Source organism: Ranitomeya variabilis, chromosome 2, assembly GCF_051348905.1.
Source record: "Ranitomeya variabilis isolate aRanVar5 chromosome 2, aRanVar5.hap1, whole genome shotgun sequence".
Taxonomy (NCBI): Eukaryota; Metazoa; Chordata; class Amphibia; order Anura; family Dendrobatidae; genus Ranitomeya; species Ranitomeya variabilis.
Genome location: NC_135233.1, coordinates 1,024,916,221 through 1,024,941,417, shown reverse-complemented (window position 1 = coordinate 1,024,941,417; position 25,197 = coordinate 1,024,916,221). Strand labels below are relative to the sequence as shown.

Here is a 25,197-nt window from a genome sequence, read left to right as displayed (position 1 = left end):
AGGAGTAGATATATGGTCAACCCAGTTACCACTGCCCTATGAGCTGGATTTTTGTACTTCGCAGACTTACTTGTTCCTCTGAGACCCTCGCCATTGGGGTCATAACAGGAGACTGTGTCTTTATGTGCCTTCAATTTTATAAAGAGACATACAGAGGGATCTTGAAGAAGAACAATTTTGCCACATTACATATGTATTCTTATTCTGAATACCCCTGTATAATTTCTGCAACAAAACCACTGGAGTATAGTCAGCTACACCAGATGCTCCTTTTTAGTAAATTAGAAATAATACAATTCTCAATCACATGCTGTAATTAATTCAGCAGTTTTTAGTGTTTGTTGCTATTAGGTAAAATTACATAATTTTACCTATCCACATTGGCTTTAATAAAGCTGAACATTTGCTAACCATATGTTTTATATCATGCATTCAATTTATTATCATTTATGCTAATAGACATTAACCAGGGGCATAACTATAGTTGGTTCACGGGCTGCAATTGCAACCATGCCCAGGAGCCTGGGGAGTGGGAGGGAACAAAAAGATCAATACTATTAAAGACTACCACCACCAATGTTTAGGCCTTGTTGGGACTTTGCCATTGAGACATACAAGTACTGAAAATAAGTACTTTGGGAAACCACGAGCACTGAAAAAATGGACCTCTTAGGTCCCCCGTAGGTTTACAGGTTTGGATGTGACTGCAATCTGAGCACCCTTATGGTTACACTAATGGTCATTGGACATTTTTCTAAAGATATCTTTGTGACCTCCCTGCTAATACTCTCGCACCTCTCCAGTCCATCCTTAACCCTGCTGCCTGACTAATCCACCTCACTCAAAGCTACTCCACCAGTTCTTCCCTCTGCATATCCCTTAATTTGCTCTTAAGTCCCCAATATATCCAGTTCAAACAACTAACACTGAACTACAAGGTCGCCCATAATCTGTCTCCTCCATATATTTCTGAACTAATCTCCGGATATCTTCCAACACGTAATCTCCGGTCCTCCCAAGACCTCCTCCCCTCTTCCACACTCATACATTCCTCACCCAATTGCCTGCAAAATGTCTCCCAAGTATCCCTCATCCTCGGGAATTCTGGCGCCCAACACCTCCGATTTCTCACCACACTTACAGCTTTCAGGCGAAACTTGAAAACACATTTTTTCAAGAAAGCTTGCAGCCTGTAATAACCTACCTCACCACCACAAGGTTTCCGCAACTCACAACCTAGTGTCTCCCCTTTACCCTGTAGACTGTAAATCCGCAAGGGCGGAGTCCTGTCACCTTTGTGCCAATTTGCCATTATTTTCTTGACTGTAATTTTTATTTGTGTTTTGTATGTAACCCCTTCTCATATTCTGCGCCATAGAATCAATGGTGCTCTAAAAATAATGTCACCTGTTTTTTGCTATGTAATCTGAGAGCACCATAATGTAAAGAAAGAGCCTGATTACAGCCATGTGTCAATTACTGATCTGTGTTTTGCTGTTTCAATATTTTTCAATACAATCAGTTGTTTGTCAGCAGGAGATTATCACTGCAGGACTAGGTGTCCTGTGCCTGCAAGTCCAATCACACCCCCACCACTGACTATCCGCTCTCTGTCACTATGCAATGCACACAGACAGCTGTGGTGTGAGCGGGGTTTACACTCACAAAACTGATTCTAACAAAACTGCTGCACCCAGTAAACTAAGTGACACATCACTCTCAGACCTTATTTTATGCTGCTCTCAGATTGCATAACAAATGCCTTCTGACAGATTCCCATTTAGTACTTTAATCATTGTAAGAGCCTACACACAGTTTCCAAATTAATTGCTCCTACTCCCTTGTAAGGAAGCCGTAAGTGTCTGTTCAATAACACTGAACGCTCTTTACATATGATGCCCTTTCATATCTTTCATATGGATTGAAACTTCTCAAGGGTCTTCCTTGGTTATGTGCATATGACGTCCTTTCTAGGTAGGCCAACCCACCAAGTTTTTAAGACGAAGATACTTCAGGAAACCAATGGTTTCTTTTTGTCTGGAGCGTCTCTTTTTTTAGCAATTTTTCTTTGTAATTTTCGGAGTGCTTTTTCTGGTATTTTTAGCTGAAGTTTTTTAGCGTTGTTCCAAAATTTTTTGATATAATTTGTACTGTCGTATTCTGGACATTTTTTAATTCCATTAAATAATGAAGAAGTGGTTTTTGAAACAAAAATGCTAACAAAACACCCAAAATGTTGCTCAGACATCTTCCCATAATCTTTTGAGCCTTTCCAATGACATGATTTGTAAGGCATGGAGCGACTTCAAAGCAGAAAACACCTGAAGAATGGAATTTTTGTCAGTGTTTGGCCTCTGAAGTGGTTAAAAGGCTCTCAAAAGCCCAAAAGATCAAAATGCAAATGTCTAGTTTTTTTGAGCGATTAGAACTTGCTTAATAATTTCTGGAATTAGCCTAGCTTAAAAAACACAATGTGTACAAACCCTTAAAGCCCTTCAAACATATTTTTGGGGGAAGTCAGAAAACTGAATCTAAATGACTTTGGCATATATACCGTACTGGTTCTATCTATAACACAGGTCAACAAAAAAAAAAATTTTTTTCTGGTGTCCAAAATATTTTAATGAATTTGGGGTATTTTTGGGGTGCTGATTCTGAATATGCTATCAGTTTTGCCAGATTGGCTCAAGTTTTTGACATTTTTGGTATCTTATTTATAGCACTTGTTGGTAAATGCGACGCATCATCTCATTAATTTCTTTGGATTAGTACTTGAACTGAGCAGTTCTCAATATAGTTTTGTGTTAATTAGTGTTCTAAAAGTTTGTTCATAGCTTGATTTTTGCACTAACTTTATGTCGTTGTCTGTTTTCCAGTGAAAAGCATGAACTCATCAAGAAGAAGTTGTCTTAACGATCCAGACTCATTCTGTTACATTTGTGGTGAATACACACTGCCAAAACATAGAAGAAACATAACAGACTTCGTAAAAAAAGTGTATTTTGCCTATTTTGGGGTTATGCTTGGGGACCAAGACAAGTTTTGGGCACCACACATAGTGTGCAAAGCATGTATCGAATTATTACGAAAATGGAGCAAAGGACAAAGAAAAAGCTTCAAATTTGGTGTTCCAATGGTGTGGAGAGAGCCAAAAAATCATCATGATGACTGTTATTTCTGTGCAGTGCAAGTGCAAGGATTCAATAAGCATAAGAAACGAAAATGGGAGTAACATGGAATCTGCAAGAAGGCCTGTCCCTCATTGTGAAGATGTGCCTGTACCTGTGTTTACCATAAATAACAGTCATCATGATGATTTTTTGGCTCTCTCCACACCATTGGAACACCAAATTTGAAGCTTTTTCTTTGTCCTTTGCTCCAATTTCATAATAATTCGATACATGCTTTGCACACTATATGTGGTGCCCAAAACTTGTCTTGGTCCCCAAGCATAACCCCAAAATAGGCAAAATACACTTTTTTTACGAAGTCTGTTATGTTTCTTCTATGTTTTGGCAGTGTGTATTCACCACAAATGTAACAGAATGAGTCTGGATCGTTAAGACAACTTCTTCTTGATGAGTTCATGCTTTTCACTGGAAAACAGACAACAACATAAAGTTAGTGCAAAAATCAAGCTATGAACAAACTTTTAGAACACTAATTAACACAAAACTATATTGAGAACTGCTCAGTTCAAGTACTAATCCAAATAAATTAATGAGATGATGCGTCGCATTTACCAACAAGTGCTATAAATAAGATACCAAAAATCTCAAAAACTTGAGCCAATCTGGCAAAACTGATGACATATTCAGAATCAGCACCCCAAAAATACTCTAAATTCGATGAAATATCTTTGGCACCAAAAATGCTGTTGACCAGTGTAATCTATGATTGCTAAATAAAATACATCCAAGATTTCTTTCTTTATCCAATTCCATATTTATAGGCAGGTAATCCAATATCTATGTTACAGGAACTAACTGTTAATTATGACGTCTGCTTTCTAAATTGTTTTATAATACCTATAAAACTGTAGAAAGTAAAAAAGTGTCACTACTCACCCCTACTCTTTGTACTTCCATAAAGATTGCTTTTTGAAAGGATCTTTCCCATAACGGTAGATCACTTCCCAACTCTGTACTGAAGTAATGGCTTTTACCATGTCCAACCAAAATATTAAAACAATATGGTCGTTGATCTTCAAAATCTTCACTTTGATTAATATTTAAATATAGATTTTCTTGAATCCAGATTTCATCAGCAGGCCAAACCTAAAAGTGAAATGTTAGATACAGAACACATGAGAAGATATTAATGGTGGTGTTGCTACCAAAATCCTAATCCCCCCATCCCTTCTGAGACACACAGTATGCCTAAACCACAGCTAGTGTCCACATTTGACATTTCTGCATTAATAAGAGCCTGCTTATTTTATCTGGTCCATGTCTCCAGAAGCAAAAGCTAGGCACAATGTATGGGCACTACAATGTATGGGCACTACAACGGTAGATTTGCAATTTTCACTCATCCATCCATTGTTGCTTGTTTCTGGAAAACACCCATGGAATCAAAATTGTCATTACACCTGTAGCTAAATTCCCAGAGGGATGTAATTTTCAAAGTGGGGTCACTTGAGGGGAAATTCTGCTTTTCTGGCACTTAGAGGCTCTATATATGGAGTCCACAAACTACTAAAATTTGTTCTCCAAGTGTCAAATAGCGCTCTGTCCCTCCTGCGTCTCGGAGCATGACCAAGTAGTACAGTACAGCCACATATGGGGTAGTGTCACTTTCAACTGAAATCACATGACAAATTTTGATGCCATTTTTACCCATTTTTCCATGTGAAAATGTGAAATATGGTGCTAAAACCTAATTTTTGTGGTAAAAATGTAATTATTTTTTCATCACCACCCAATGGTATAAAATTCAGGAACATACTCGTGGCGACACTATGATCACTACAGCCTTAATTCATTAAGAGGAGTAGTTTGTAAAATGGGGTCATCTATGTTGGGGTCTACTTTTATGGCACCTCAGGGGCTCTGCCAATGTGACATGGCACCTGTAAACCATGCCAGCAAAATCTGCACTCCAATATCTCGCTCCTTCCCTTCTGAGCTTTGCACTGTGCCTCAAAAGTAGTTTTCGACCACATATAGGGTATTGGCGTACTCAGGTATAATTGTGTAACAAATTGTAATGTTAATTCTCTCCTCCTGCCTTTTCAGAAAATTAAAAGTTTGGGGTCAAAGCAACATTTTAGGGAAAAATGGTCATTTTCCATTTACTCAGCCCAATGTTATACAATTTTGTGAATCGCCTGAGGGTTAAAACTGCTCACTACACACCTAGATGAATTTGTTGCGAGGTGCAGTTTCCAAAACGGGGTCACTTTTGATGGTCTCTCCTGTTTTAGCATGACAGGGGCTCTTTAAATGTGACATGGCATCCGCAACAACCTATTCCAGCCCAAATTGTGCTCCAAAATTCATATGGCACTTCTTACCTTTCTAGCCCCTTCCATTCACACAGTAGTTTTGCATTAAATATGGGGTATCAGTGTACTCACGAGAAATTGCACAACAAATTGTACAGTCCATTTTCCCCCATTACTCTTGTAACGATGAAAAATGTGGGGTAAAAACAACATTGTAATCATTTATTATTTTTTAACGTATATTTGCATTTTTTTTTACATACCGTATTTTCCGGCGTATAAGACGACTGGGCGTATAAGACGACCCCCCAACTTTACCAGTTAAAAAATAAAATCTTCTTAAAAGTTGGGGGTCTTCTTATACACCGTATGTCGTCTTATAGGGCCGGTGAATATGTGCCTTTTGGGGGGGGGGGGGAGTGATCCTGATGAGGACGAGGGGGCGTCTCACAGGAAAGTGAGTATCCCCCATTACCTTATCATAGCGCTGCAGCGTGGGGTCTCTGTGCTGGGAGCGGCGGCTGCTGTGCTGTGGCGGCTCCTCTTCTGCAGTGTGGGGCCTCTGGTGCTGTGGGGCAGTGGCGGCGGCGTATCTTCATGCAGTCGGGGCTCCTCCGGCATCTCAGCCTGGAAGCCCCGCCGGCAACTCCATCGGTACAATGCGGTCAGGTGGCCTCCGGGAAAATGGCCGCTGCTCAGATTCAGATCTCGTCCCGAGATCTCGGGAGACGAGATCTGAATCTGAGCAGCGGCCATTTTCCCGGAGGCAGCTCAATAGGTGCGATGCGGTGGCCCGGCCGCTGGGGGCTGTGCATGCTCAGATTCAGATCTCGTCCCGAAATCTCGGGACACGAGATCTGAATCTAAGCAGCGGCCATTTTCCCGGAGGCCAGCGCATTACACCGATGGAGTTGCCGGCGGGGCTTCTAGGCTTTGAGATGCCGGAGGAGCCCCGACTGCATGAAGATACGCCACCGCCGCCACCGCCCCACAGCACCAGAGGCCCCACACTGCAGAAGAGGAGCCGCCACAGCACAGCACAGCAGCCGCCGCTCCCAGCACAGAGACCCCACGCTGCAGCGCTATGATAAGGTAATGGGGGATACTCACTTTCCTGTGAGACGCCCCCTCGTCGTCATCAGGATCACTCCCCCCCCCACCCACCATATACACCCGGCGTACAAGGCGATTCCCGGCGTACAAGACGACCCCCGACTTTTAAGAAGATTTTCAGGGGTTAAAAAGTCATCTTGTACGCCGGAAAATACGGTTCATAAAGTTGAAAAAATTTTCAGTTTGCAATCTTTGCTCCTACATTTATTTTCTGGTCATGGATATCCAAGTTTCTATTTTTTCCCTTTTGGGAGTGTCCCTCCCGGTAAGATAGTGTGAACGTGAACTGTGTGCTGCATCTCGTAGGCTGCATTCTTGATTAATTGATTCAAGAGCTAAACTTCTATGCCTTCAGTTATTTCTGCTCCATGTGCTTTCCTTCTTTTCTATAGCGTACTTTCTCTGTCCTCCCTGAGCTTGTACATGCATTTTCCCTTCCCCCCATGAAGATTATTTGACTATTTACAAATTTGGTTACAATTGCATTCAGAAACCAAAAAAAGAAAAAGTGAATAAAAATATATGTGGCCTTTAAATTAGAAATTCAATTTATTTTGATTAGCAATTTTCTAAATATATAAATTTAAATAAGGACACTTACCTTGCTAACTTTAAATAGAACCTCACAGAGGTTATACATTTTTTCTGCTCGCGCCCAGTCAAGCGTGCTGACCTTTAAGTAAGGACATGAAAAATTATCCTGCAACAAACTTACAATTTAATTTGTCAAATTCAATATCTAAAATTCCAGAATGTTTTTAATTAAGGTTTTATTACTAGTACATAACTGAAAAAAAAATCCTAAAAAATTCCAGAAACTGGAAATGCAGTAACATATTTTATATTCACAATTTTCAGACTTTATCCTGGAGGATCGCCATCTCTGCAAATAATATTTTCAAATGCATATTTTTAAATATTTTTGACTATTTTATAAATTTGGCACTTTTCAAATGAAAAGAATTCACTATAATATAATAAGAAATATACTTTACCACTATGACAAAAAGTTATTGAAATACAATTTTTTTTTGTGTATCGCATATATTAAATTGATGCTTCTGAATGTAGTATAAATTCAAAGTGAAGCAAAAACCTTACAGTAATTTAGTATATATCATAGCCATTATTATGGAGCTCTCGTGGATGTAATCACTGTCTTGTAACAGATGGAGATGCCTTTTGTTGATAGCAATAAACAGTGAAATTACTTTCTAACAAAGCAGTAAATATAAATTTATGATCCAACATTATTAATTTCTGCATTTTATCCCATATGTGTATGAAAGGATGTCACAAGAATCAGAATCTTACCCAAGGATTCTCTACGGTTAAAAATCCAGCTGGTCTCCTATTACCCTCCACCTGTTTTTCTGTCATCAAAATGACCTCGAAATATGGTAATTACCTCTAAACTTCAAATGTAAGGGCAATTCCCAAAATGTTAATATTTCTTGCATGGGCTCACAGTGTAAAATGAAAAATATTCAGCCTATAAACAATTACGGTACTTAAAAAAATAGCCAAACTTCATTATCTTATTTGCTTCCTTCTAAAAACCATTCTACAGTGCTGTTTTCTTGCTTAGTACATGCTTCTTTAGAAGCTGCTTTCAGCTGTTGCTCAGAAAAGATCCATAACCTATATTCAAACATATTGTGCATAGGAATTTTCCTGTCTGTGCCTCTATGTTCCCCACGTGATATTCAGACAGGAGATTGTCATGATTCCCCAATGGCATGGGAACATCAGAAACACAAAATAACAGACTAGCCCTCGGGTGATGGAAACTCAAGCTGACCGTGACCTAAATCTACCACACAACTAACAGTAGCCAGGAAGCATTCCTACGGCTGCCTAGATGCCATGCGCCAGCCGGAGAACTAACTATACCTGGAAGAGGAAGGAACAGACCTGGCTTACCTCTAGTGAAATTCCACAAAGATGATAGTAGCCCCCACATATATTAACGGTGAGTTCAGAGGAAAAGACATACACAGTATGAAGGTAGATTTAGCAAAGCGAGGTCCACTTACTAGATAGAGGAAGGATACAAAAGAGGACTTCACGGTCAGCTGAAAAACCCTTTCAAAAACCCATCCTGAAATTACTTTAAGACTCCTGTGTCAACTCATGACACAGGAGTGGCAATTTCAGTCCAGAAGAGCTTCCAGTAACAGGAAATGACAAACTGTAAACTGGACAAAAAATACAAAACAAAAAGGACAAGAGTCCACTTAGCTGATCAGCAGACTGGTAGCAGGAACATGCAACTGAAAGACTCAGGTTACAATGATGACCGGCAAGGAAGTGACTGGAGAGCAAGGCTAAATAGGGAACTCCCAAAACTGATGGAAGCAGGTGAGCTGAGGCAGAAAAGAACACACAAGTCTCCAGTACCACCAGCCACCACTAGGGGAGCCCAAAAAGCAGATTACAACAGTACCCCCCCCTTAAGGAGGGGGCACCGAACCCTCACAAGAACCGCCAGGGCGACCTGGATGAGCCCTATGAAAGGCACGAACCAAATCCAAGGCATGAACATCAGAGGCAGTTACCCAAGAATTATCTTCCTGACCATAGCCCTTCCATTTAACCAGATACTGGAGTCTCCGCCTGGAAATACGGGAGTCCAAGATCTTCTCTATAACGTACTCCAATTCACCCTCCACCAGCACAGGAGCAGGAGGCTCAGCAGAAGGAACCACCGGCACCTCGTATCTCCGCAACAACGACCGATGGAACACATTATGGATAGCGAAAGATGCCGGGAGGTCCAAACGAAAGGAAACAGGGTTAATAATCTCCAAAATCCTATAGGGACCGATGAACCGAGGCTTAAATTTAGGAGAAGAAACCCTCATTGGGACAAAACGGGAAGACAACCACACCAAGTCCCCAACACGAAGGCGAGGACCAACCCGACGCTGGCGGTTAGCAAACCGCTGAGTCCTCTCCTGGGACAAATTCAAATTGTCCACCACTTGTTCCCAAATCCGATACAACCGATCCACCACAGCATCTACTCCAGGACAATCCAAAGACTCCGCCTGACCAGAAGAAAAACGGGGATGAAACCCCGAATTGCAAAAGAAAGGGGAAACCAAAGTGGCCGAACTAGCCCGATTATTAAGAGCAAACTCCGCCAACGGCAAAAAGGCAACCCAATCATCCTGATCCGCAGAAACAAAACACCTCAAATACGTCTCCAAAGTCTGATTAGTTCGCTCCGTCTGGCCATTAGTCTGAGGATGGAAGGCAGACGAAAAAGACAAATCAATGCCCAACCTGGCACAGAATGCCTGCCAAAATCTAGAAACGAACTGGGTACCCCTATCAGAAACGATATTTTCAGGAATACCATGCAAGCGAACCACATTTTGAAAAAACAAAGGAACCAACTCAGACGAGGAAGGCAACTTCGGCAATGGCACCAAATGAACCATCTTAGAAAAATGGTCACACACCACCCAGATAACAGACATCCTCTGAGAGACAGGAAGATCAGAAATAAAGTCCATCGAGATATGCGTCCAAGGCCTCTTTGGAATAGGCAAGGGCAACAACAACCCGCTAGCCCTAGAACAACAAGGCTTGGCCCGAGCACACACATCACAAGACTGCACAAAAACACGCACATCTCGAGACAGAGATGGCCACCAGAAGGATCTAGCCACCAAATCCCTGGTACCAAAAATTCCAGGATGACCTGCCAGCGTAGAAGAATGAACCTCCGAGATGACTCTACTGGTCCAATCATCAGGAACAAACAGTCTACCAGGTGGACAGCGATCAGGTCTATCCGCCTGAAACTCTTGCAAAGCACGTCGCAGATCTGGGGAAATAGCGGATAATATCACCCCATCCTTAAGGATACCTGTAGGTTCCGAATCACCAGGGGAATCAGGCTCAAAACTCCTAGAAAGGGCATCTGCCTTCACATTCTTAGAACCTGGTAGATATGAGACCACAAAATTAAACCGAGAGAAAAACAACGACCAGCGCGCCTGTCTAGGATTCAGGCGCCTGGCGGACTCAAGATAAATCAGATTCTTGTAATCAGTCAAAACCACCACCTGATGTCTAGCACCCTCAAGCCAATGACGCCACTCCTCAAATGCCCACTTCATGGCCAAAAGCTCCCGATTACCGACATCATAATTTCTTTCGGCGGCAGAAAATTTTCGAGAAAAGAATGCACAAGGTCTCATCACTGAGCAATCGGAACTTTTCTGTGACAAAACCGCCCCCGCTCCGATCTCGGAAGCATCGACCTTAACCAGAAAGGGGAGAGAGACATCAGGCTGGCGCAACACAGGGGCAGACGAAAAGCGGCGCTTAAGTTCCCGAAAGGCCTCCACAGCGGCAGAGGACCAATTGGCAACATCAGCACCCTTCTTAGTCAAATCCGTAAGAGGCTTAGCAACACCAGAAAAACCAGTTATAAATCGACGATAAAAATTAGCAAAGCCCAAGAACTTCTGAAGACCCTTTAGAGAAGTAGGCTGCGTCCAGTCACAAATAGCCCGAACCTTGACAGGGTCCATCTCAACAGAAGAAGGGGAAAAAATGTACCTCAAAAAGGAAATCTTTTGAACCCCAAAAACACACTTAGAACCCTTTACACACAGAGAATTCTCCCGCAAGACCTGAAAAACCCTCCTGACCTGCTGAACATGAGACTCCCAGTCCTCAGAAAAAATCAAAATATCGTCCAAATACACAATCATAAATTTATCCAGATATTCACGGAAAATATCATGCATAAAGGACTGAAAAACTGAAGGTGCATTAGAAAGGCCGAAAGGCATTACTAAATACTCAAAGTGGCCCTCAGGCGTATTAAATGCGGTTTTCCACTCATCCCCTTGCTTAATTCGCACCAAATTATACGCCCCACGGAGATCAATCTTGGAGAACCACTTAGCCCCCCTTATGCGAGCAAACAAATCAGTAAGCAACGGATACTGATATTTGACAGTAATTTTATTCAGGAGTCGATAATCAATACAAGGCCTCAGCGAGCCATCCTTTTTAGAGACAAAGAAAAACCCAGCTCCTAAAGGTGATGAAGAAGGACGAATATGTCCCTTTTCCAGGGACTCCTTAACATACTCTCGCATGGCAGCATGCTCAGGTACAGATAAGTTAAACAAACGACCCTTTGGAAATTTACTGCCTGGAATCAGATCTATGGCGCAATCACACTCTCTGTGGGGAGGGAGAGAACCAATTTTAGGCTCTTCAAAAATATCCCCAAAATCCGACAAAAATGCCGGAACCTCAGAGGGAATAGATGACGAGATAGAAACCAAAGGTATGTCCCCATGAGCCCCCCGACATCCCCAGCTTAACACAGACATAGTTTTCCAGTCCAGTACTGGGTTATGAGATTGCAACCATGGTAATCCAAGCACTAACACATCATGTAAATTATGCAACACGAGGAAGCGAATCATCTCCTGATGGTCTGGAGTCATACGCATAGTCACTTGCGTCCAGAACTGTGGTCTATTACAAGCCAGAGGTGTAGAATCAATACCCTTCAGAGGTATAGGAACTTCCAGAGGCTCCAAATCAAACCCACAGCGCCTGGCGAAGGACCAATCCATGAGACTCAGAGCGGCGCCAGAGTCCACATAGGCATCCACGGTAATAACTGATAATGAACAAATCAGAGTTACAGACAGAAGAAATTTAGACTGTAAAGTGCCAATAGAAACAAACTTGTCAACCTTCCTAGTACGTTTAGAGCATGCTGATATAACATGCGCGGAATCACCACAGTAGAAGCACAAGCCATTTTTGCGCCTATAATTCTGCCGCTCGCTTCTTGACAGAATTCTGTCACATTGCATTTTCTCTGGCGTCCCTTCAGAAGATACCGCCAAATGGTGCACGGGTTTGTGCTCCCGCAAACGCCGATCAATCTGAATCGCCATTGTGATGGACTCATTCAGACCTGTGGGCGTAGGAAACCCCACCATGACATCCTTAACGGCATCAGAAAGGCCTTCTCTGAAAATTGCCGCTAGGGCACACTCATTCCACTGAGTAAGCACAGACCATTTACGAAATTTTTGGCAGTATATCTCAGCTTCATCTTGCCCTTGAGACAAGGCTATTAAAGCTTTTTCAGCTTGAATCTCCAAATTAGGTTCCTCATACAGCAACCCTAAAGCCAGAAAAAACGCATCCACATTGAGCAACGCAGGATCCCCTGGTGTCAATGAAAATGCCCAATTTTGAGGGTCACCTCGCAGCAAAGAAATCACAATCTTAACCTGCTGAACAGGATCTCCAGAGGAGTGTAGGAATCTTAGGTTCAGAAATAGGAGCATGTATAACATAATCTTGTAAATTCTGAACCTTCGTAGCAAGATTATTTAAACCTGCAGCCAAACTCTGAGCGTCCATCCTTAAACCGGAGAGATCAGAGCCATTCAAGGATTAGAAGGAGAGAAAGGCAAGGCTGCAAATAGAGCAGAAATACAACTGAGCCAACTAAGTAGCAAACATGTGAGGAAAAAAAAAAAATAATCTACAGACTTCTTTTACTCTCCTTTCTTCTGCCAATTACTTTAACAGCGGCCGGTCATACTGTCATGATTCCCCAATGGCATGGGAACATCAGAAACACAAAATAACAGACTAGCCCTCGGGTGATGGAAACTCAAGCTGACCGTGACCTAAATCTACCACACAACTAACAGTAGCCAGGAAGCATTCCTACGGCTGCCTAGATGCCACGCGCCAGCCGGAGAACTAACTATACCTGGAAGAGGAAGGAACAGACCTGGCTTACCTCTAGTGAAATTCCCCAAAGATGATAGTAGCCCCCACATATATTAACGGTGAGTTCAGAGGAAAAGACATACACAGTATGAAGGTAGATTTAGCAAAGCGAGGTCCACTTACTAGATAGAGGAAGGATACAAAAGAGGACTTCACGGTCAGCTGAAAAACCCTTTCAAAAACCCATCCTGAAATTACTTTAAGACTCCTGTGTCAACTCATGACACAGGAGTGGCAATTTCAGTCCAGAAGAGCTTCCAGTAACAGGAAATGACAAACTGTAAACTGGACAAAAAATACAAAACAAAAAGGACAAGAGTCCACTTAGCTGATCAGCAGACTGGTAGCAGGAACATGCAACTGAAAGACTCAGGTTACAATGATGACCGGCAAGGAAGTGACTGGAGAGCAAGGCTAAATAGGGAACTCCCAAAACTGATGGAAGCAGGTGAGCTGAGGCAGAAAAGAACACACAAGTCTCCAGTACCACCAGCCACCACTAGGGGAGCCCAAAAAGCGGATCACAACAGGAGATTTCTCGCACTCTGATTGCTTTATTATAGTGTATGGATCTTGCCAAACAGCAGTTGAAAAAAGCTTTTAAAGAAGCATAGATTGGGTGTTGAATCAACACTGAAGCATAATATTTGAGATAGAAGGAAGAAAAATAAGGCAATGTAGTATATTACAAAAATGCATAACGTTAGAAAGCCTAGAGGATAATAAATAAAAAATTAGTAACTTCATAAAGAGTTTTTATTACTGTATTATGTGTTATGATCCGGTGACCTTGGAGCCGCATGAGACTTTCTCAGGAGTAGGTGGAACCTATACTGACCACAAACCCTAAACTGTCACCGCAACTAGAAGTAGCCATGGGGTGTACCTAACACATCCTAGACACCTCGACACAGCCGGAGGACTAAATACCCCTATAGATGGAAATGGGAATTCTATCTTGCCTCAGAGCAGAACCCCAAAGGATAGGCAGCCCCCGACAAATATTGACTGTGAGTATTAGAGGAAAGACACACGCAGGCAGAAATCAGGATTTAGCAAAAGAGGCCACACTAGCTAAATAGGAAAGGATAGGACAGAATACTAAGCGGTCAGTATTAAAACCCTAAAAATATCCACAGCAGATAATACAAAAATTCCACCATCTAACTAAAGACATGGAATGTATATCTGCATCTCCTGAGAATCCAACTTGACTGAAATATCCAAACACAGTCTAAGCTGGACAAGAAAAAACATTGAATAGTACTGAATTGTAAAGCACACAGCATGTGTGCTGTAGAAACAAAACCAGACACTTATCTTTGCTGATTTGGCAGCAGTGCAGGAGGAACCAGACAGAGATGCAAAACCTCCAAGAACAATGGACAACTGGCAAGGGCTAATGAATCCTGCACACCTAAATATCCCAGTCAGAGCTGCAATCAGCAGGGACACCTGCCCAGGATTGCAACCCAGGGACAACTGCATTACTACCAACAACCACCGGAGGGAACCCAAGAGCAGAATTCACAACAATTATGTGATGGCAGATCGAATAGACCATCATAATCTGAACCTTGGGGTATGTGACCACAAAGACTCAAGATTCCAAGAACATAGCGCCCATGGCCCTTTCGGCTTCTTTTGCTTGGAACCACTCTTTATCAAGCAATTTGCACAGAACTGCAGTACTACTAAGTTGGAAGTATTTATATTCAGAAAATAAGATTTGCAAGAAAATGTAGAAAAAATCCAGCAGATTCTTAAAAAAATAGACAAAATATATAAAAAAACAAAAAAAAACAGATTCAACATCAATGAAGTAGCATTCGCTTTTCAAACACAGCCCTCAGTCACTGAATAAAAAAGTGATGTATAGTCCATAATTAAGTCATGTTTTGTGTTGTCACATCCAATGATCCAATGCAAGACCAGAGGTAATATAAGCACACTTAAGAGTCAAAATATGAAAAGTTAAAAATATACGACCAAGCTTGCTCGATTATTCATAATTCTAAATCATATCATTTTCATACCAAATAAAATTGGTAGCATAAGAATGGGAGATCCAGCATTCTTATGAAGATAAAAGATTTATGGCTTCATTGTCCGCAAATTATAATCCAGCTCACACCAGCAAGAGATTCATCTGATACGTTTCTAACAATTAAATGTTCTAAGTCATATCATGAAATAAAAGTAGTAGACACCACTGCAATTTACATGGTGTTGGTACTCATGCAGTATAAAGTTGGAAAAGGCCAAGCATGGTGCAACCTGGCAGGTCAAGTTTTGGGAATTTTGCACAGAAACTTTTACTGTAAAGTGTTGTTTACACCGTTGAACCTGCGGTTGTAAATAACTGACGATTGGCCACATAGAAGACGCTCAGCGGTCGTGTAGTAGCCTGTTTAGACAGGGAAACTGAACCTTCAATTTTCACACAACAATCATTAATAGATCGTTCTGTGGGCATAGATGATCATTGTTCTCAGTAGCACGTGGAGGACATGTGCTGACGGGAACAATAATTTTTATGCAAGCTTAAAAATAATTTTACCCGTTGAATGAGCATTTTGCTCAATTGTTGGGTGATCGATAACCTATTAACACAATCCAATTATCAGGAAATATGCACTCGTTCCCAATAATCATACTGTGTACATGCACACTAGCAGCCCCAGCGGGAACAATAAGACACAACACAAAAAGGGTTTGCACCAAGTTATCATTTATCTACAATTTTCTTACTATAGCCCAGTGTTCCCCAAGTCCAGTTCTCAAGAGCCACCAACAGGTCATGTTTTCTGGATTTCCTTAGTATTGCCCAGGTGACGGAATTATTGCCTGTGCAGGTAATACAATTATCACCTGGGCAATACTAAGGGAATCCTGAAAACATAACCTGTTGGTGGCTCTTGAGGACCGCACTTGGGGAACACTGCTACAGCCTATAAAAAGACATAACAACAATGTTGTGTAAAGTTTTTTTGCAAGGTATTTTGATGGTGGACATTTGGGAAGAAAAATTTTACCGTCCTTGTAATACCTTGTACTATACTGACAAAAGGTTGCTATGGAAACAGCAAAATGGCTACTTTTTCAGTGGTATCTATAAGGTATTCAAACACTGTAAAAAGTCACATTTATAACTTTATTAATAAATATTTCACGCATAATGGATTGTTAAATTATGGGTTTTTAGCTACCAGTCGCTTAATTTCTATTTCGCATTATATATTAGTGAAATACATTCATATTTGTTCAAATTATAATTCTAATGAGTAAAGTGGGTCTGATGTACTTTCTATTCTATATTATATGCCTAAAATGTATTGTCACCATTATAGCACTCTAAGACATCTAATTAAGTAACTAAAGACTGACAGAATGTGTTTTGATCGTATAGAAGCTTGTTCCACATGATATTGAAGCAATAATTTCCTTCTATAAATGTGCCGACATCTGGTGCCACTGTATGGTACCTATTAATAAGATATTGTCCAAAGAAAATAGGGAATACCTCAGTAATAAAAGCATTTAATGGCACACATGGCATTTTATCTCTCATATTCAAAAAATGTCCATATGCCACTGAAGGAAATTGAAGACATAGAGAAGTACAGCTTTGATGCATACTGAGGTTTTCCTTCCTCAAAAGCAATATTTAAAACCATCAGCCACTTAAATGAACCCAAATTTAGTAAAGCTTTCCATATTTTAAGACTCACCATGAACCTTTACAGCAACAAAAGATGCGCTGATTGGATAAAAAGGCATTCAGAGTGTGTCAAGATGGGACTATAATGAAGGTACCAGCGTGAACTCTGTAAGTATCATAATCAGGACAATGTGAGAACAATGATTATGAATATTTATTTTTATTTATTTTGCTAACCTATAGCACCATAAATTTCACAGCACTTTACAAACATCATCATCACTGTGTCCATTGGGGCTCACAAGCTAAATTTCAGATCATCATGTCTTTAGGGTAATCCCATGGAAAAGAAACAAACCCCTTGCATATGTTGTCCTTGGAGGAATTTGAACCCAGGACCCCAGTCATGCTGCACAACAGTGCTAACCACTGAGCCACCATGCTGCCTTTTATCAATTATTGTCACGCTGGGTGACAGATCAGTAAGTGCACAACAAAGGGGAATGGGAGGCGGGAGACGAAACAATAGGGAAGTGGGGAGTGGAGACCCCTAGGCAAATATAAAATATCCCTGACTGTCCTAACTGTCCCTATATAGGTTCTACACCTATCGGCGAGCAGGAACCTAATCCCTGCATGACCCTAGCGACAGGCCCTGGTTAGGGAGGGGATGGGGTGAGCACTAGTCAGTCCACACTACAACTAAAGACAAAGAGGGTGGAAAAACAAGGTGACACTTATCTTGAGAAGACAACCGAGATGTCATGTCATGCCAGCAATTTTCCATCAATCCTCTGAGAGGGAACTAATCGACTGTTAGTACATCCAACTAGACAGACATGTAAAAGCTAACACCAGCAACGTGCTGCAGCCACGGAATGAATATAAGCCTTCAGCACAGGTGTCTAATTAGCAGTGAAGGTGGAGGTAACCGTGGGGTCCTAAAAAAATACTTTTTGCATGTGATTTTCTCAATTTTCTCAACTTCTATGATGTTGTTTGGGACATTTTTGCTCTATTTTTCTGTTTTGTTAGAGATACAACAATCAAGAGGGTGCTTGAGCTAATCACAAAGACCTTCTACAGCCAGATCCAGGATGTCTGGCTGTCACACCTGACACACCGTAACAGTTATTTTATTTTTGGAAACCAATCCAAGCCGTTTGAAAAAAAAAATCCCTGCTGGCAACTCCTTTAAAATAGATAGTGCATCTTTTTATCTTTAGGAGCACACCAATTCCCATCCTCCCATCTCCATGCTTGCACTCTTGAAAATTGATAGTTTGGACTACCAGCATGGTCATGCCACAGGTCTGAACTGTGTACTTTCCCATGCTGAATCAGTGACAGCAGCATAAGAGTAGGTCCCTAAAACCTGCTGGATCCATTGATCTGGCCAGCTTAAGAAAAAGGCTTGAAAGCCCTAAAGCAAAGTACTTGCAAGTGGGGGCTCCATGCCTAAGAAACTGGCCAACTCTTATAAGCTACGATGGTGGGCAGTAACCCAAGAAACGAGCATTACACTATAACATTTTTAAATTGTTGAGAATGGAGAGGATTTTCAGTAAAAAGTACATTTCAAATTTGGTTGTATATACAAGCCTTTTGCAATTTTTACCCATATAACGAGATGAGAGAACCCTTTAAGCTTACAACTTTTCCATATACATGAGTCTATAAACTCGCTGTAAAGTATTCAGGTTAGACTATTTTGTAAGCAATGTTGTCAGCCAAGTGTAACTTCTGCAGAGCGTAAATGTTTCTTATTTGTAGAAAACAGACCATTTCCCCATGAAATTATTAAAATAACACAAATATATATCCCCAAAAAAATCTAAAACCGTTTGCTCACACATTCTCAATACTGTTTTTCGCTGAAAAATGATAAGAAGCATAAGGCAAAATACAAATGTAAGCACAAAGCATTCTACCCCACTGAGAACTTCATTACACCAAGAACAAATAACAGTCAGACGCTGTATTCATGACAGCTGTGTTGTGCGTAGGAGCTTTTCCAAAGCACTTAAAACGCTGCTGTCCTAGGTGATTAATACTCATTCATGTGTGCAAATTTAAAATCCATATCCTTCCCAAATACATACTATTAATTATTTTATTAAAATATTAACCTAAATTATTATAAAAGTACACAGATTTAAAAAGACAGTGGGATACATATTTTTATATCACTTTCATGCAGTATATATTTTAGGAAAAAAAATATCGCCTATGTACATGCTTCATCATATAAGTATTGAATTATCCTTGATGAATTGTACAGTAAATCGATTCATTCAACAGCTCCATATACAATATATAGCACAGTAATAGCTTTATGGCTTCTTGCAGCCACCATTAAGAGGCACTACAGAGCACAGTGCATACTAATTTATTGTTCATTCCAGTGGGGCTGTGTATATTCATATACACCAGTATAAGATCTCTTTGGTAGTGGCAGCAAGAATTGCATTTATTCTTTGCTCAATATATCCTGACATATGTAGTACAAGATGTCCAATTTTGAAAGAAAAAACAATATTTTTTGATACTCTGTTGGTAGATTTAGGCTGGATATGTGTAATGCTGGTGGGTGTGCACCAGGCTCAAACTGGTGGGGAATGGCTAAGTGGCTACAGGTTATTCAATAGAGCCTCTGATGGGGAGGATAGATGGCCACCAGAAGTCATCAGGTACCTCTCCAAGGTAATCCCCGGGTCTTCAGCAGCTGACCATAGTGTCAGAGACATGAGTACGAGGTACAGGAGGGCGAAGACAAAGATGTGATCAGACAATCCAAAGTCAGAAAAGGCAACGTAGATTCAATACACATAGCCGAGGTCATGAGCGGAGAGGTCAGGCAGGATGGGTAAACAAGTCATATTGATAACGGGAGTAACAATATAAACAAGCGCAGGACACAAGCAAACAACCTAACTAGGAACCAGGAACCAATATTCAGGCAAGGAGTGGTAGTAAGGGCTGGATCAGATATAGCCTGTGCACACATGACAGGCCAGTGATCTCTGGATCACTGTGTCAGAGACTAGCGGTGACGTCACTGAGGCTGCGTTCCCAGCCAGGCTGAACTGCGGTGACCTCGGTGAGATCCACGCTAGCTCCGTGAGAAATCTCACGAAGGTCACCACAGTTCAGCCCGGCTGGGAACAGAGCCTCAGTGACCAGAAGTAATCTCAATGATGTCAACACTGGTCACTGAGGCTGCGTTTGCAGCAGTTCAGTCACCAGTAGTGTTGAGCGATACCGTCCGATACTTGAAAGTATCGGTATCGGAAAGTATCGGCCGATACCGGCAAAGTATCGGATCTAATCCGATACCGATACCCGATACCAATACAAGTCAATGGGACTCAAGTATCGGACGGTATCCCTGATGGTTCCCAGGGTCTGAAGGAGAGGAAACTCTCCTTCAGGCCCTGGGAACCATATTAATGTGTAAAATAAAGAATTAAAATAAAAAATATTGCTATACTCACCTCACCGAGGGAACCGGCAGCGTTGTTTGCTTAAAATGCGCGCTTTTCCTTCCTTCCGTGACATCACGGCTTCTGATTGGTCGCGTGCCGCCCATGTGGCCGCGACGCGACCAATCACAGCAAGCCGTGACGTAATTTTCAGGTCCTTCTAGGCATTCAGTATTTTAAAATTACGTTCCGGCTTTGTGATTGGTCGCGTCGCGGTCACATGGGCGACGCGACCAATCACAAGCCGTGACGTCACGGGAGGCAGGAGACGCGCGCATTTTAAAATGCGCGCGTGTCCAGCCTCCCGTGACATCACGGCTTGTGATTGGTCGTGTCGCCCATGTGACCGCGACGTGACCAATCACAAGCCAGAACGTAATTTTAAAATCCTGAAGGACCTGAAATTACGTCTTGGCTTGCTGTGATTGGTTGCGTCGCGGCCACATGGGCGACGCGACCAATCACAAGCCGTGACGTCACGGGAGGCTGGACACGTGCGCATTTTAAAATGCGCGCGTCTCCTGCCTCCCGTGACGTCACGGCTTGTGATTGGTCGCGTCGCCCATGTGACCGCGACGCGACCAATCACAAAGCCGGAACGTAATTTTAAAATACTGAATGCCTAGAAGGACCTGTAAATTACGTCACGGCTTGCTGTGATTGGTCGCGTCGCGGCCACATGGGCGGCACGCGACCAATCAGAAGCCGTGACGTCACGGAAGGAAGGAAAAGCGCGCATTTTAAGCAAACAACGCTGCCAGTTCCCTCGGTGAGGTCCAGGCTGCGTCAGAGAGGTGAGTATAGCAATATTTTTTATTTTAATTCTTTCTTTTACACATTAATGTTGTTTCGATACCGATACCCGATACCACAAAAGTATTGGATCTCGGTATCGGAATTCCGATACCCGCAAGTATCGGCCGATACCCGATACTTGCGGTATCGGAATGCTCAACACTAGTCACCAGTGGTTCTCAGCCTGGACGGTCACATCTTGGGACCGTCCAGGTTGAAAACTATTTAGACCCCAGACATGGATTACGGCGTGGGACAGAATGACAGACAGGTGTGGTATATTGTTGTTTTTTTATTTTAGTTTTGTTACAGGAGATCGAGGGCTTCGGTGGAATTAGGCGAGGTCGTAAGTATGGTTTAATTAAGATTATTAAAGGAGTCTGTATCTTTCTTTCAATTAAAGGACTTTATTCGGGCTGTGTGTTTATTTACCATATAACTATAGGATTAGTAATGGATAGGTGTCTTATAGATGCCTCTCCATTACTAAACTGTGGGCTTGATGTCACCTGACAATACAAAGGTGACATCAACCCCACAAATATTAACTCCACTTGCCATCACTACAGGGCAAGTGGGAAGAGCTGGGCAAAGCACCAGAATTGGCGCATCTAATAGATATACCTTTTCTGTGCAGCTGCAGGCTGCTATTTTTAGGCTGGGGAGGGCCAATATCCATGGCCCCTTACCAGCCTGAGAATACTATCCCCCAGCTGTCTACTTTAGCAAGGTTGGTAGTCAAAAATGGGGGGACCCCACGCTTTTTTTTTAAAATTATTTATTTAAATAATTAAGAAATACTGCATGAAGACTCCTCTTTTCTTGATAACTAGCCTTGCTGAAGCTGACAGCTGAGGGTTGCAGCCCCCAGCTGTGAGTTTTGCCTGGGTGGTTAAGAAAAATACAGGGGAACCCACGCTGTTTTTCTTTGAATTATTTATTTACAGTGCAGGAGCAGCTGATGAATACTCCCATCTCCTGCTCCTGCTCTCACTGTTATTAGCGGCAGCAGGTGTTGGATGATGGGATCAGTAGTCCCATCAGCTGACATCAGTGACCAGAGGTAAACTTTATACCTCCGATCACAGCTGGATGCTCACGTTGTTTTTTGACAGCGTGGTGGACACGTCACTCTGACTGACGGGGATGATTTCTCCGCCGATCAGAAGTGGTGTTTGACATGCTGTCATGTTCATGGTGAAGTCCGTGTCCGTGCCCAAACAGTAGTTGTTCGGTACAGACACCGGACTTTACTGTTCGGGTTCACCCATTTCTAATCACAAGTGACACCATTTTGGAAACTAGACCCCCCAAGGAACTTATCTAGATGTGTGGTGAGCACTCTGAACCCCCAAGTGCTTCACAGAAGTTTATAATGTAGAGCCATGAAAATAGAAAATCATATTTTTTCCACAAAAATGATTTTTTGCCCCCAGTTTATTATTTTACCAAGGCTAACAGGAGAATTTGGACCCAAAAAGTTGTTGTGCAATTTGTCCTGAGTACCACTGTTTGGGAGCATGGCAGAGCTTGGAAGGGAAGGAGCGCCATTTGACTTTTTCAATGCAAAATTAGCTGGAATTGAGATCAGACACCATGTTGCGTTTGGAGAGCCCCTGAGGTGCCTAAACTGTGGAAACCCCCCACAAGTGACACCATTAGGGAAACTATACCCCCCAAGGAACTTATCTAGATGTGTGATGAGTAGTGTTGAGCGATACCGTCCGATACTTGAAAGTACCGGTATCGGAAAGTATCGGCCGATACCGGCAAAGTATCGGATCTAATCCGATACCGATACCCGATACCAATACAAGTCAATGGGACTCAAGTATCGGACGGTATCCTGATGGTTCCCAGGGTCTGAAGGAGAGGAAACTCTCCTTCAGGCCCTGGGATCCATATTAATGTGTAAAATAAAGAATTAAATTAAAAAAATATTGCTATACTCACCCTCTGAAGCAGCCTGGACCTCACCGAGTGAACCGGCAGCGTTGTTTGCTAAAAATGCGCGCTTTTACTTCCTTCCGTGACGTCACGGCTTGTGATTGGTCGCGTGCCGCCCATGTGGCCGCGACGCGACCAATCACAGCAAGCCGTGACGTAATTTTCAGGTCCTCAATGCCTAATTCTAGGTATTCATGATTTTAAAATTATGTTCCGGCTTGTGATTGGTCGCGTCGCGGTCACATGGGCGACGCGACCAATCACAAGCCGTGACGTCACGGGAGGCAGGAGACGCACGCATTTTTAAAATTACGTCACGGCTTGTGATTGGTTGCGTGCCGCCCATGTGACCGCGACGCGACCAATCACAGCAAGCCGTGACGTAATTTCAGGTCCTGAATGCAGAAATAGGCATTCACACGCAACACGCAACCAATCACAAGCCGTGACGTAATTTTAAAAATGCGTGCGTCTCCTGCCTCCCGTGACGTCACGGCTTGTGATTGGTCACGTCGCCCATGTGACCGCGACGCGACCAATCACAAGCCGGAACGTAATTTTAAAATCATGAATGCCTAGAATTAGGCATTGAGTACCTGAAAATTACGTCACGGCTTGCTGTGATTGGTCGCGTCGCGGCCACATGGGCGGCACGCGACCAATCACAAGTCGTGACGTCACGGAAGGAAGTAAAAGCGCGCATTTTAAGCAAACAACGCTGCCGGTTCCCTCGGTGAGGTCCAGGCTGCGTCGGAGAGGTGAGTATAGCAATATTTTTTATTTTAATTCTTTATTTTACACATTAATGTTGTTTCGATACCGATACCACAAAAGTATCGGATCTCGGTATCGGAATTCCGATACCCGCAAGTATCGGCCGATACCCGATACTTGCGGTATCGGAATGCTCAACACTAGTGATGAGCACTTCGAACCCAGAAGTGCTTAATAGAAGTTTATAACTTTGAACGGTGAAAATAGTAAAATCACATTTTCCTCACAAAAATGTTATTTTAGCTCCAAATTTTGCATTTTCATAAGGGTAATAAGAGAAATTTCACCATACAATTTGTTGAGCAATTTCTCTTGAGTACGTGGATACCTCATATGTAGGGAAATGCTACTTTTGAGACACAGTGTAAAGCTCAGAAGGGATAAGGCGCCATATTGGAATTTAGATTTTGCTGGAATGGTTTGAGAGTGCCATGTCACATGGGCAGAGCCCCTGAGGTGCCAGAACAACAGAAATGCCCTATATGTGAACTCATTTTACAAACTACACTCCCCAATGAATTTTTCTAGGGGTGCAGTGATCCTATTGACACCACATGTGCCTCACAGAATGTCATACCACTGAGCGGTGAAAAAATTATAAGTTACATTTTTACCAATAAAATTCTGTTTCAACCCCAAGTTTTTATTTTTTCTAAGGGCTAACAGGAATTTTTTTTCCAACAAACTGAGGTCTATTTTTTCCTGAGTGCACCAAATACCCTACATGGATCGCCCCGACAGGGCAGTGGGGTACTTGGTACCGGGTCCTGAGTTCACAGGGGAATGTCACGGCGGTGACCCGGTCCGTGGCCCTGGAGCGTCCATGTAAAAGGGGAAAGGTCTTTAAAGGGAATAAAGTTTGTGTTTGTGATGCCACCTGTGGTATTCAGTCAGTGGGGACTGACACTGCTTTAAGGGGTCCTCTGGGGTGATGTTATGGCAGCTAGATGGTATAACTTACCACAGGTGATGTGTATCCCCAGGGCTCCCGAGGTGTAGATGGAAGATGGTGAGGAGTGCAGTAAAGAATGAGGACACAAGGTTGCAGTCTCTTTACCTTGGTTTACTGAACACTTCAGCATCCACAGTCCAGAGCACCAGATCATAGGGCAGGCATGGTCTGGCCAGCTTGAAGGCAAGTCCAGAGTCCCCTTATCCAGGTGGAAATCAAAAGCCTTCCTTTA

The 25,197-nt window shown here is 42.4% G+C and overlaps 1 protein-coding gene across 2 annotated transcripts in view; it reads right to left on the bottom strand.

Annotated features, from left to right (window-relative positions):
• Positions 1-25,197, bottom strand: part of SNTG2 (syntrophin gamma 2) — a 778,898-nt gene that overhangs the window by 113,241 nt on the left and 640,460 nt on the right. The window contains exons 13-15 of one of the 2 annotated variants that reach the window (XR_013221976.1): positions 7,161-7,232; positions 3,883-4,277; positions 2,071-2,568 (exon numbers count right to left, since the gene is read on the bottom strand). Coding sequence is in view for 1 of the 2 variants with exons in the window: in XM_077291344.1 (XP_077147459.1) it covers positions 4,068-4,277; positions 7,161-7,232 (282 nt within the window). In the remaining variant the exon portion in view is untranslated. Of the gene's footprint in view, positions 1-2,070; positions 2,569-3,882; positions 4,278-7,160; positions 7,233-25,197 lie in introns of those variants that run through there. The other variant, XM_077291344.1, reaches the window with a different exon arrangement.